This window comes from Haemaphysalis longicornis, unplaced genomic scaffold, assembly GCF_048455015.1.
Source record: "Haemaphysalis longicornis isolate Haplotype H1 unplaced genomic scaffold, Haemaphysalis longicornis Haplotype H1 scaffold_7, whole genome shotgun sequence".
Taxonomy (NCBI): domain Eukaryota; kingdom Metazoa; phylum Arthropoda; class Arachnida; order Ixodida; family Ixodidae; genus Haemaphysalis; species Haemaphysalis longicornis.
In genome coordinates, this window is record NW_027526422.1 from 73,871,746 (window position 1) to 73,885,656 (window position 13,911).

General features: G+C 48.0%; 1 protein-coding gene across 1 annotated transcript in view; it reads right to left on the minus strand.

Moving 5' to 3' along the window:
- Positions 1–3,890: 3,890 nt before the first annotated feature.
- Positions 3,891–13,911, minus strand: part of LOC144144476 (uncharacterized) — a 40,656-nt gene continuing 30,635 nt past the window's right edge. The window contains exon 6 of the mRNA XM_077675935.1: positions 3,891–5,743. Coding sequence (XP_077532061.1) covers positions 5,429–5,743 — 315 coding nt within the window. The 3' untranslated portion in view covers positions 3,891–5,428. The remainder of the gene's footprint in view (positions 5,744–13,911) is intronic.

Here is a 13,911-nt window from a genome sequence, read left to right on the forward strand (position 1 = left end):
GTATTCCTTGTAGGGTCTCAAATGGTGTAGACAGAAGGGTCTTACCCAGAGATCACCGCTGGGTTTAACCGTTAATGAATAAATAGACAAAGAAAACATTTGTCGCCCATCCAGACACTTAGGTCCACGTCGGCTAAAAAGTGGAGGCTGATGCTTTGCTGTATTCAAGGCAGGCCCGCTTCAAAGTAGTCTGGAATGCCCCCGGAAACTTGGAAATGAAGGATCCCCCGCCCGCAACAGACGTTCGTGTCACCCACGAGGCTCTCGGCATTAAGGGTAGACCAGTCATTGCCATCCACAGCATGCTTAAGTGATCGAACTCGCGCTTTTCAAAATGCGAAGCTATATACCGAGCTTCCCCATATCATTGCTACCATTACGCGCGCAATGCACGGTTTTTCGATTTCTCAGCAGTTTTCTTTTAGGGGCCAAGCCCCTAAGGTGCTCAGGTTAGCAGCGTCTCATGTCGTACTATCATGCAGTCACGGTGTGCTAAAACACCTGGAAAATCTTTTTCCAACGCTCCGCGCTAGAACGTTTCATCTCCGTGGAAAAAAACGCGTAGTAAAAGAACACACCGGGTCACCCATTTTCCAACGCCTCGCGCTAGAACGCTTCGCGGTTCAAAGACACAGGACTTACGGCAAAACTGTATACCTCTACGACCTAACGGTTTCATCTCCGTGGGAAAAAACGCCCGGGCACCAATAATACACACACTGCATTCTTCGCTCCTCCCTAGGCTTCAAGTTACGGTTTCATCTCCGTGGGAAACGACGCTAAGGCGCTAATAATAGACATACACTTCATGCTCTTCGCTTCTCCTCAGGTTTCTTCTTACGTTTCATACCCGTGGGTAAAACGCCAAGGTGCCATTAGTACACTTATACGCTGCATTTCTCGCCCTTCCCAAAAGGGTACCACGTTGTCATGTTGGTGGTCAGATACATAGGAAGGAACAGCGCACATTTTGACGAGGGACAGACAGAATGACACACCACAGCGCTTGTGGTGTGTAATTCTGTCTGTCCCTCGTCAAAATGTGCGCTATTCCTTCCTATGTATCGCCCTTGCCCATGTTTCACGTTATGGTTTCACACCCGTGGGCAAAAACTAGAAGGCGCAAATACTACAATTATAGACTGCATGTTCTTTGCCATGACTCAGGTGTCACGTTATGGTTTCATATCCGTGGGTAAAAGCGCCATTGCGGCAAGGATATAGTTGCACACTCCCAAGCTTTCAAGTTACGGTTTAATATCTTTGGGTAAACACGCAAAGGCGCCAAGGATACACTTATACACTACATGATTCGCCCCTCCGTGAGTGTCACGTTAGTGGAGATGGCCAGGAATTTTTCGCTGGAAAGCCCCTTAGGAGCTCGGGCTGTAGGCGTCTCCTGTAGTCGTCGTCGTGCCATGTAGTCACGGTACTAAAATACCGGGACACTCGTTTTGCAATGCCTTGCGCTAGAACACTTCATGCTTGAAAGACACGAAAATTTTACAGCAAACTGCATACCTCTATACCCCAATCCGTTCGTCTACGTGGGCAAAAACGCAAAGGCGCCAAGAATACACTTATACACCGCATGCTTCGCCCCTCCCCCGGCTTCAGATTAGGGGAGAGGAGACGGCCCGGGATTTCAGGTGTTGCAGAGAGTATGATTGCACTGAATAGGCCCTCCAAACGGGCAGCGACACTAGACGGACGTATTTTGCACCTCTTATCGCGGTGCAACTGGACACCTTTTTATTGAGCTTCAAGATGTAAATAATTGCATTTCCCTACGTGCTCTGTGTCGTCCTTCTTCCATTGGGCATCCCCCTCAAAATGCCCCTCATGCAGAAAAACAAATCTGGTCACTCTGGCAGTGCGCTGCTGACGCAAGTCTGCGCAGTACTGTAGTACCCTGTCTGCGCATTATATCATGCCCCCCCCCCCAAAAAAAAAAAAAAAAAGATGTAATCTGCAAGGCCACACTACTAGTCGGGAAACTTATTTGGCTATCTCATAGCAAAAGATGTAAGGCTCCATGGGACAGTGCTGGATACAATAGTGGGTTGAATAACTTACTTGTGCTTCTATCAGTTTCCATGGTGCTAAATTAAACGCACTGTCGTGGTTGTTGTTCCTCGGTGGACGGCTTGTACGAGAACTAAGCCTAAGGTTTTCTTCTTCTTCTACGCCCCTTTTTTGGTCGCATGGCCTTCCATTTGAAATAAAGGATTGTTGTTGTTGTGGTGGTGGTGGTGGTAAACTTTATTCACAAAGGTAGAAGAGGAGGGGGTGGAGTCAAGGGTGGAATCCTATTTCCAGGACTCCAGTGGCGAAAGCCCCTAGCTTGGCTCTTTCCAGCAGTTCTCGCTGACTGGAGAGGTTCGAGCTGGACAGTGCCGCTTCCCAGGACTCTATTGATGTCTTGTAGTTGTTCTGTTGCCATATGGTCGGGCAGTTCCATATAGTGTGGAAGAGGTCTGCCTTCTGATGGCATTTCTGGCATTCTTCGTTATATTTATCCGGAAACATGAGCGCTAATCTAGATTTATGTGGGTAGGTATTTGCCTGAATTTTCCTAAGATTTCTGGCCTCCTCTGCGTCTAGTAGAAGATGAGGTGTCGGCATTCTTTTTCTAGTTAGTCGGCATAACCGGAGTCGGTCGGTAGCCGCACTGTATGGAGGAAGGGCGTATGAATGCTCAGACTCCCCGCGGTCCATGATTTGCCTCGCGAGGGAGTCCGCTTTTTCATTTCCTTCCAGTCCCTGATGGGCCGGGGTCCATATTATTTTGTGTTTGCCTTTCGGTGTCAGAGGCATTATATTCTTTGCTGTTTTAGGAATTATTACGCAAATTATGTTTCTAATTGCTCTCGTGGAGTCAGTAATTATGGTGAGATTTTTCTTTTTGTGCTCGCCCCACCTTATGGCCATTAGGATGGCGGTGGTTTCGGCTTCTTGTATGTTCTGTTTGTTGCTCATTAGGAAGTCTAGAGCTTTCCCGTCGCAGTTGACTACCACCGCTGAGGCGTTGCCACGGCTGTTAGTTGCCGCGTCGGTGTAGACTGCGTCCGGGTCTTTGCCGTATGTCTTCCTTATGTATCTTGTTCGTGCTAGTCTTCCGCCTTTGGGTATGGAACGTAACCACTCAGGGGATCGGCCAATCAACAGAAGGCAGTGAAAATGAGTAGAATTCCTATTTAATTACGAGCGCTTAGAAGAGATAATTTAGACCGGTTGGAAAGAGTTTTGGATCCATAAACGACAGGAAAAAAACTCTGAATAAATTCAGAGGATACTCTACTAATGCGTAGCATTCTTATGCCAACTGTCTTGAGTGGGAGGTTTCTCCATCCAATTTTTTTTTTCTAAATCCAATTACGTTATTGTAACGATTTCGGGTGGAATTTTCGCGAAACCTTTGTTGAGCCAAGGAGTCGAAAAATGAAGCTCTCCAAACAGAAGCAGAGGGTTTATTTTCGTGGCACCCAGTGGTGTCTTCGTCGTTCGATTCCGCGAGGAGCCAGCCTCGTGCCGCGAGAGCGAGCTGTGAGCGCGAGCTATCCCTCAGCATCTCCGTCGCATCTAGGTTTATTCTTCGTCCTCTTCATGCATCGGAGAAGCATGGCGATGATAATTTTCCACACCTTCATTTTCGTGGAAATTCAGGCCGTTACACGGTTTGCCATTTCCTGTAATTGTTTTATAGTTTTGTTGTTTTTTTAGTTTTTCAGAATTTTATTTCACCAATTATGTCAATTTAGGCTATTATAAAAATTCCAAGTGGAACTTTCCCGAAATCTGCATTAATGTGGAAATGGCATGCGGTATACGTTTTGACATTCTCCGTGTTTTTTAAATATTTTTCTTAATTTGTTTTTCGGTATTTCGTCTGAAAAATTACTTCCATTTACGTTAATACAACGATTACATTTTGAATTTTTCCGAAATCTGCATTATTGTGGAAATACAGGGTGTTGCACGGTTCGCCATTTTCTGTAATTATTTTATATTTTTCTTATTTCTCGCACTAGGTAGAAACCTCATTTCATTATTCTGTTGGGAGAATGCTGAAGGCACTTTTGTAGAGCCGTTGGTTTCGGGCGTTCGGTGGAGAGTCACTCACCTGCTTCAACTGTCTGTCCGCGTCTGCACTAGCGTTACTTTGGTGCAATCATGACGATTGCCTTAAATAATGCGCCTTTAATATTTCGCTTTTTAATTGCTTGGAGTCGCTTCCTCACGTCCAAGGGGTGGAGGAGAGGGGGGAGTGAAAGTTCGTTCAATAAAACAGTTCCTGTGCTGCTGGATACCTCACCTATTCTTTCCTAACTGTTTAGTTTCATCCTGGCTAGCTCTACCAGCTGGTAGACATCTTCTGAGAATATATACTGCCATTGTGTTATTCTTGGGTTCAAGGTATGGCTGAGAATTATGTACACGTCCTATATCGATCACGTGCTTGATAGTTACTACGGCGCAATAAAACAGGGTAGAAGAAGAAGCCCTCATAACAACACAGTGCCGAACTTCCAACGAGATTTTATTGAAAAAGAACGCTGCTTATATACAAATAAAAATTTAAGAGATTGTGACGTCAAACTACATCCCATTTCTAGGAAGGATACTTATTATCTGAAAGCGATATGGACAGAGTACTAACGCAGTTATCCCCCGGCTGCCTGATAAAATGAGCTTCAAGAGTTTCGCGCTCAAGCTTTCCGCTTGCCTTCCTAAAAAAACTTCTGGTGGAACAAGGATTTTTTGGTGGCTTGAGCGCACAATTATTGAAGCTAGGAAAGAGTGGTTGTGTATCTACTGTGTTAGGGCCGTGTGCAGAAAGCGCTAGGAGAGCTGTTTGACCATCAACACATCGGGCATGAATACCGGGTGCCTTCGAGTGCAAAATTCATTCGTTTTGGAGCAGCGAACCAATGCTGCCACTCTTCATTATCCTCGAACATAATGGCTATTGTTGCTGTATTGCTTCGACTAATCTCTTGCCATACAGTAAACCACTTCAGTCTGCCTTCGTTTTCTTGTCTTCGTCACTAGACAGCTACCTTTGCTGGTCGCTCACTACCACGATAACAGACGCATGACGGAGGCGACGGAGCCCGGTTCGGGGACGCCTTCCAGAATGTGACAGGATATATGAGATTTTTAGAGACAACGGGATTGTATTGCGAAAAAATTGTTTATTTGCGAGCACTCGGGAAATGGCGAAATTATGCCTCGATAATGCATTGCTTGGTGTTGATTATAACTGTATATCAAACTTTTCAAGGCATTTCCAAACTTTTAAAATAATTGGCTTCGTGCCAGTATGCAGTCCTTATCTAAGGTTCATCTGTTCAAATGCGATTACTATAATGGCGGAGTATGCGCGCCCACGGGCTAAATGTCACCCCTCTAAAATCTGCCACGTCACCTAGTGTAGGACGCGACACCTGTCCCCAGCCGCCATTGGCGAATCGGTTGCGCATTGGAACGCATGCGCGAATTTCGTCGAGTGGCGCAGCGCCAGGTTGACGCGCGCCGCCGCGGGAAGGCGGCGCTCCGTCTCGAACTGGTATAACTGGTACACGGCATCGCTTAGTTCGCAGTTGTCCAGTGCGTAGTACATGAAAAATAGCTGGTCGGAAGTGGCGGTGGGAAAAGTGGACAGACGGAAGTCGTGGTGCCAAATCCGCCGCACAGCCAGGAGCCGCCGGAAGGCTAAGAACCCAAGCTGGAGTGCCAGCACCTGCAAGGAACCGCAGAGGGTGAGCAAAAGAAGAAAAATTCCCCGCATTTCCCCGAAGGGAAGAATGTGAAAGTGCGAGTGCACGAGTTGAATTTGCGCGGTTCGGTAATGTTCGCGAAAGAGAGATCACACACACACACACAACTACAAAGAAAGAAAGATGCATTTATTCACAGACACCTATTTGTGTTGTCGTTGTACTTGATTGCTAGAGCGGATCTCAGCTTTGAAATTTCGTGTCAGTACTCCTTTAAGCAGGTGCATTAGCCCTTCTCACGCCCGATTCTTGGCCAATCCCCCACGTGGGTATGTGCCATGTCAGCGGCCAGGCAGCGCGCGCCCATCTCCCCCCGTTGCCAAGGAAGACGAGGAGATTCCTGGCCAATCCCCCACGTGGGTATGTGCTATGTCAGCGGCCAGGCTGTGCGCGCCCATCTCCACGTGCGCGGACATCGCCGGTGGACGCAGGTTCAGGGTCGCTTAAGAAGTGCATTGCACTTAAAACCTTTATGTAAACGGGCGTCAGCACTGCGCCACAGCTCATTTTGGCCGCGTCTAGAGTGTCGTCCGACGGTATTACAGGCGCTCTATTATATCGACGTCCACCGGCGTTTTACAACAACATTGCCGCGTCTGGCACAACATCGCTCTACATAACGTAAAGCTAGCCAACCTAACCTAAACATCACATAACATGACCTAACACACACAGATAAATCATTTAAAACACCAAAACAAACCGAAGCCGTAAAATTGTAGTTCAATTTAAAAATGAAAAAAACAATAACCGAGTCAAGAGCCGGATTCGAACCACTGTCATTGGATTAAAAAGCTAAGGCGGACCCTGTACACTACAAGGACAGACGCTTTGGCCGGAGCTAGCCTGGTCTTCAATATGCTAATGCAGGAGCTAGGAGAATCGGCAACCCCCCAACCATCATAGTCGCCTTCGAAGGAGAACGGGTACCAAGACAAGTGTATTACGGTTCAGGATCCTTACAGTGCAGCTTATACCGGAAGCACTTCGATTTCTGCACGATGTGTGGTGAAGACGGGCACCGGAGAGATGTCTGCCCAACACCGAACGTGCGGATGTGTTTCAACTGCGGCATGAACAATCCAAAGGAGGGACATGACGAGGTATGTCAGTCCAAGTGCAAGTCGTGTAACGGCCCCCACCCCACCGGGAGCAACGGTTGCAAGAACAGATACAAGACACCTTACGTGGTGACCAAAAGAAGATGGGCAAGGAAGGAAGCTGAAGAAGATCGGCGCAGGAAAGAGCAGGAGGACCTTGCCCCTAACTGTTTCCCAGAACTTGAAAGTGCTTCAACTAAGAATCAGGGAAGGCAACCATGCTCGTTGAGCAGAAGATCGGAATGAGGTACAAGTAACAGGAGAGACCTAAGCAGGGGCAGATATAAATCGAAGGACAGAGTGTGCTGGAGCCAGGTTGTTCAAAACGATGCTGGGAAAGGGGAATCTACGAAGCGGTCCGCCATACCGAACAACCACAAGGTAAGTCAAGACAAGGCGACACAAAATGAAGTGGATGTACTCCGCAAAGAGAACGCGCAGTTACGCAAACCAATGGAAAGCATGCCTGAACAGATCAAAATGATCAGTCAGCAGCTACAAGCTCAACAAGTACAACAGGGAGGTCAGATACAACAACTGCAGCAAGGGCAACAAGAAAAGCTACTACAACAGCCGCATCAAGTGCTGGAGGAGCAGCAAGCTGAGCCGATGAATGAAGACGTGGGGACTAACGGAAAGGAGCACCAACAAGCAGCAGGGGCCTCGGAACCATTACCCAAGAGAAGGGCTATCGAAAGCCTAAAGGAACGCAAACTAGTAGACAGGGTGAACAAGTTAGAAGACATGGTGGCAAGCCTAGTACAGTCGTTCAACAGCTTCAAGAAAGAGATCCCCGAAGATTTCGTGGAAACAGTCAGGCAAAGTGTGGAAACGATCATACAACGGAAGGTTACGCCGGCCCTGCAGCAGAATATCAGCACGACCGTCCAGCAATACGTGCCGCCAGTGGTACAGCAGCACATGACTGCAGCCGTACAGCAAATAAGAGTCGATTTAGGCATCAGTCCTGCTGCCGTACCACAGATAAGAGATGAGGTACACCTTAGCATGCCACCATGGACAGGAACACCCCAAGCACAGTAGATGACAAGACCCTGGTCATCTGGCAATGGAACTGCCACGGTTTTCATTTCAAGAAGGCGATACTCCAGGTCCAAATCATGCAGTCAACCAGAAAACCAGACATACTATTACTACAGGAGACCCTACATGAGGACGTACGGTTACCGGGATACAGGGGGCACGCCTGTTCTCCGAGTGGAGCAATCAACGGCTCAGGAAGGGGATTATGTACCTCGATAACGAAAGGAATATCGTATGAAGGAAGGGATAGTCTGAAGAAATCATCGGCTGAGCACATCATCACAGAAGTTGTCGTCGGAAAGAAGAGGAAGCAGAGTATATACATCCTCAACCTATACAGCAGCCCGAGCAACCACAGACAGCGATTCAAAACTCTCATGAGTAAGGTCAACAAAATAGCAGGACACAATGCCAACCTCATTGTTTGCGGTGACTTCAATGCTCAGCACAGGGAGTGGGGATACGATGAGAGTCCGATCAAGGGAAGATACCTCCTGGAGGCCACCCAGGAAGAAAGCCTCATCCTAATCACGCACCCCGCACAACCAACGCGAACCGGCTCCATAAGAGACAGAGACACAACGTCAGACCTTACTTTTGTCAGGGTTACCAGCAATAGCAGACTTCCAACATGGTCCAATACAGGCCTCGATCTCGGCAGCGACCATTACATCCTAGAAATAAAGGTCCCCGTCGAAGAGAAGCCGCTCGAGAAGCGAATACACATGCTGACAAATATTGGGATCTCTATCGCACCCTATTACCGGGGAAAGAAGAAGAAATCCAGGACATAGGCGCGTGGACAAGTAAAATATTGGAAAGCGCCAAGGCCGCAACTAAGGAAATCGAGACGGTACCGGAAATTGAGAAAATCGACAACCACCTAGCACACATGATAGAAGCGAAGCTATCAATCTGCAAGAGGTGGAAACAGCAACGTAACAACAGAAAGTTCAGGCGGAAGGTCGCCGACCTCAACCGCGCAATCCAAAAACACTGCACTGCGCTCTGCCGGCAACAGTGGACAGATATCTGCAATGCAGCAGACGGTCAACTACATGTGGGTAAGACGTGGGCGTTACTGCATCATCTGCTGGACGAGACCAAAACCAAGTCTCGCCAACGTGACAATTTAAGCAAAGTGTTGAACAAGGCAATAAGATAGATAGGGCAGGAACAGATGTACAAGCAGATTTAACAAATATCTACCGGACAACTCCGAGGAAAGCCACCCCGACTACTTGGAACCCACCAACGGCAAGCTAGACAGGGACATTGAAGTCTGGGAGGTTCGCATGCCGGTTCAGGAATTGAACTGCCACTCAGCAGCCGACCCCGACCGAGTAACAAACACGGTGCTCAAACACCTCAGCGAACCGGCGATAGCCAGCCTTACGGCCCTGTTCAACAGGTACTGGAAAGAAGACAAACTACCAAAACAATGGAAAACAGCAAAGACCATTCTAATCCCAAAGTCAGGCAAGCCACTCGGCATCGAGAACGTACGCCCAATCTCCCTGACATCGTGCTTGGGGAAGGTGCTGGAACACGTCCTCATGAATCGATGGCAAACGTACCTAGAGGAGAACGACCTATATACGGACTCTATGCTCGGTTTCAGAACCAAATTGAGTACTCAAGACGCTGATACAAATCAAGGCGGAAATCATTGACAACAAGACCAAGGACAATCAGGCCATACTTGGACTGGATTTGCACAGTGCCTTCGACAAAGGGAAGCACTCTGCAATCCTTTCCCAGATATGCGCCCTGCGGATGGGAACACGGACGTACAACTACGTAGGCGACTTCCTCTCGGAGCGCACCGCACAGATACAAGCAGGTGACCAAACCCTCGAAGAAAGGAAGCTAGGAAGTGTAGGAACTCCCCAAGGGTCGCTGATTTCACCGTTACTCTTCAACCTTGTAATGATTGGCGTCTCATGACGACTGGAAACAGTATATTATTACACTATGTGTGCAACAGTATATATTACACTATGGGTGCAAGGCGGATGCGACGGACACATCGAACCCTTCCTGCAACAAGCTGTAGAATCCATAGATGATCAACTGCAAGTCACGGGCCTTGTCTGCGCCCCAAGTAAATCAGAACAACTGATTATTACACCGATAACACTGCTCAAGCAAGACAGCAACATCAAGCTACGAACTAACACCGGGCAAAGGGTGGCTGAGTTCACAAAGATCAGAGTTCTGGGCTTCCTGATTGAGAGGGACCGTAGAAACAAGGATACAGTCACCCGTCTCATTAGTAAAGTCGCGGCAGCTATACAGCTTATTAAGCGAGTAGCAAATAAAAGATCTGGTATGCAAGAGGACAGTCTGTACGGCTGATCCAATCCTTCACAATCAGCCACATTGCTTACGCCGCGGCTTTCCACGAATGGGTACTACATTAACGTAACCGTCTGAACGCTGCCATCGAAAGACGTACAAAGAAAGCAGCTATTGGTGTCCTCCATATGGCGAACACCGAGAAGCTCTTGGAGTTCGGTATCCACAACACGCTAGAAGAACTCAGTGAAGCCCAGAGAGTAGCACATCTCGAGCGCCTCAAGGGATCCAAGACTGGCAGATCTATCCTTGCCAAACTAGACTGCAAACGGTATCAAACACTCGGCACCTCAACAAGCAAGAATATATTCCGGCTGATATCAGGAATGCAACCAGGGTCCATCCTATCCCCCGCAAACATAGACCCTACTCACAACAGGGAAAGAAGAGTGGCTAGGGCAAAAGTCATGCTTGAACAACATTCTAACGTGCCCGGTATCAGATTTGTGGACGCAGCCGAGTACAGTGACCATAGAGGCTTCCCGGCTGTGGTCATTGATGCAAAGACCGGGGAAACAATAACAGCAGCCAGCATCACAACACGCTAAGCACAGAATGCTGAGGAGCTGGCCATCGCCATGGCCATCGCCAACCCGGAAACAACAGTGCTATGTGACTCAATGGGTGCAGTGCGTAACTTTGCCAAAGGCCGAATGTGCAGTGGAGCAGTGCGGGTGCTCACCGCGGTGAACCTTCACAAACGAAGGACAACAGTAAAGTGGTTGCCCGCCCATGCAGGGGACGATGTGTCACAGACAACGGCCAACCACAACGAGACGGCTAATACTGTACAGCGAAAATTAGCAGGCCGCGCGATAGTAATGCATTTGTCTGCAGAGTGGTGGGTGGAGACCAAAGATAGGTTCGACACATTTCAAGGTGCAACCAAGTATTACAGAAACAAAGGAAGGGTGATGGCATGGCCACACCCCTAGCTAACTAGGGCGCAAGCATCAATATTCAGACAACTGCAGACGAATGCATTACTTACCCCGGTCATAATACGGCACATATATAACCAGAACTGCACCCAGACGACACGTGAGTGTTGTGCAACAACGCCAGAGCGACTGCTGCCCATTGATTGTGGGACTGTGAGGTTAGACCAGTAGAGGCTTCAACCAGGACCGACCTCCCGCCGTGGTATCAAAACGTCACGCGAAGTTACAGCAACAAGGACCAACTTTCAGCTGTCCAGCAGATCCTGTCAACTCTCGAACGGCAGCACCGGAGTGAAAGCTGCGGGGCGTCATCCTTCCTCCGGGGAACAGGGCGACCACCACCATAGTGAGTAGCGATGGTGCCCGTCTAGTAGAGTGGCCAAAAGACCGACGAGTGGCTCCGGCCAGGCGTAATGCCAACACTACGTCAGTTGCCGGCACTTAAAGTCTTTTTCACTGACTCACTCAGGCACTATAGCCATGCCTGCAGCGATCAGCTACAAGTGTCATCGGACGGAACTCATGACACTGCGTCTCACTTTTTCTATTGATCTTCCGCGAAAGAGCTGATCACTGCCTGGTTTCGCTCGGTGTAGACCTACTAAGGGAGTGAATGAGTCCAGAAATAGTTTTCAGAGTTACACATATGTAGGTACCCGGCATGGTGGTAACAACGTCCAAAGGTGTTCCTGCCGTCGTTAGGGGATGACGTAAAAATAACCACGACAGTGTATGGCTGCAGGTGGTGGCGCCGGCAGTGAAAGCCGTCCGAAAAGCGGCGGCTTTCAAGCTGTACCCCGTCATATTGCTGTGGCGTCTCTACAATATCCGTAAAGCACACTTCGCACTATGCGAGTTGCAACGGCGACCGATGTCAATAGGGGGGAACACAAGCACATAACGAAGTCGTTAGAAAGAAGTTGATGTCTATGTTGTGCACAGGGGCATCCATGACGCCAAAATGTCGAAAAATGTGTACACAGCAGCGAGCGGCTACCTAAACTGCTTACGCTTCTGAGTAAGTTCCTATCAGCTGCTACCTGACGTGTATTCAACATTCTGTGTTCTCACACGGCCGCCCGGTGCAAACCGAACGGCGGTGATTTTTGGAGTGCAGTAGTGAATACGGGGGGTAACAATAACAAAAGAGAAAACAGCAGCATCGATCAGAAGGCAAACACGTGTGGAAGGCATTCTTGTTCACATTATGCTAAAGAAATGGCGTAAGCAGGTTGTGCCACAGGTGGTCTATCCGTTTGTCGGAAGGGTATTCAAAAGATAAAAAATGATACAGGAGAACAGCAAGGGTTCGATTTGAGGTTTTAAATTGGAATGTTCGGGGGAAACATGGACTCTGCACACCTACCACAGAAGTGACAGATAGTCTCTGGGAGAAGCTTCGCCCGGCAGTGGACACAAACGGGCGGTGGTGATGGTGGTGGTGGTTCTAAGCTGGTGCAAATCAACTGGCCATCGCGGAGGGGGTTTTTGCACGAGTCGCATGAGCAAATCACGTCGATTTAAAAACTGTCAATAAAATGGTAGATGTTGTTAATGGCAGAAATTAGGGATGGACAAAAATCCGTAATGGCGCAGTCTTATGAAAACTACATGGGTGCATGATATTTTTCTTAATTAAGCTTCTGGAATATATTAGTACCGCTTTTGCCCGAGCGATGTCGCCGAGTTGTGTTGCGGAGTTTGGTGGCCCGTAGTTTCTTTTTTATATTTTACTGATGCTGAGGTCATGATGTGGCGATGGAAACAAGACTACAATTTTTTTTTTCATGAGTGCGCTTCTCTGCTCTAACCAATGTGCGAAAGCCAGCAGAACAAACACCAAGCATTGCAATTACTCCTTTAAAGTAGGCTTCAGTATTTTGCAGGAATGCCTTGGTGAGAAGGGATTTCGCATTGTGCCAAAGAGGCATTCTTCTATTAAAATATGCAAAACATGCAAATCGGCCACAGAGAAGACTGTACTGGACACAGTTCCTGGCCGGTATATTCCGGAAACGTCGTTCGGGCACGCTGATCTGGGGAACGCGTGTTTTTCGCCATATTAGCCATCTAACACCTAAGTAATGCTCATGCGTTAAAAAACATGTCAGAGTGCTTTTTATCAGAGAAAGATGGTCAAAACGCGGCAGTTTATCACATGCAACCTTAGTCAGCTGCGCCCGTGTCGGAATGGCGTTATCGGATGGACGTCGCCTTCAGAACGCCAAGCCTGGACAAAGGTTCGATTTCGACTTCTGGAAGCGTCCTTTTTTTCTTTTCTGAAGAAAGGTTTGCTATTTATAATCATCATCATATTCATTATGTGCCCTCCTAATGTGTCAAGTTGGCCATTGTGTAAAGTTGTGACGCTCCACGCCATAAGTCAGACATAAAAAGCTTCGCTTTAACAAAGGAAAACAATGAATAAGGAGCTATACATTTGTTTTGCAAACGCATGAACATTTACTTCATTTTGCTCGGTTGCATGTATGTCCGCGTGCACAAAGGGGCACTCATACACACGCGCGCTCACATTGGCGCATATAGCAACATACATCTGCACTGAACTTGCCCGCAACTTTGCAGACAGGTACCGGGGCCACATGCATGTGCACATGACATATAAAGTGTGTGCACATAAAAACGTGGATACATAAAAAGGCACAACAGAGCCCCAGTGAGATCAAG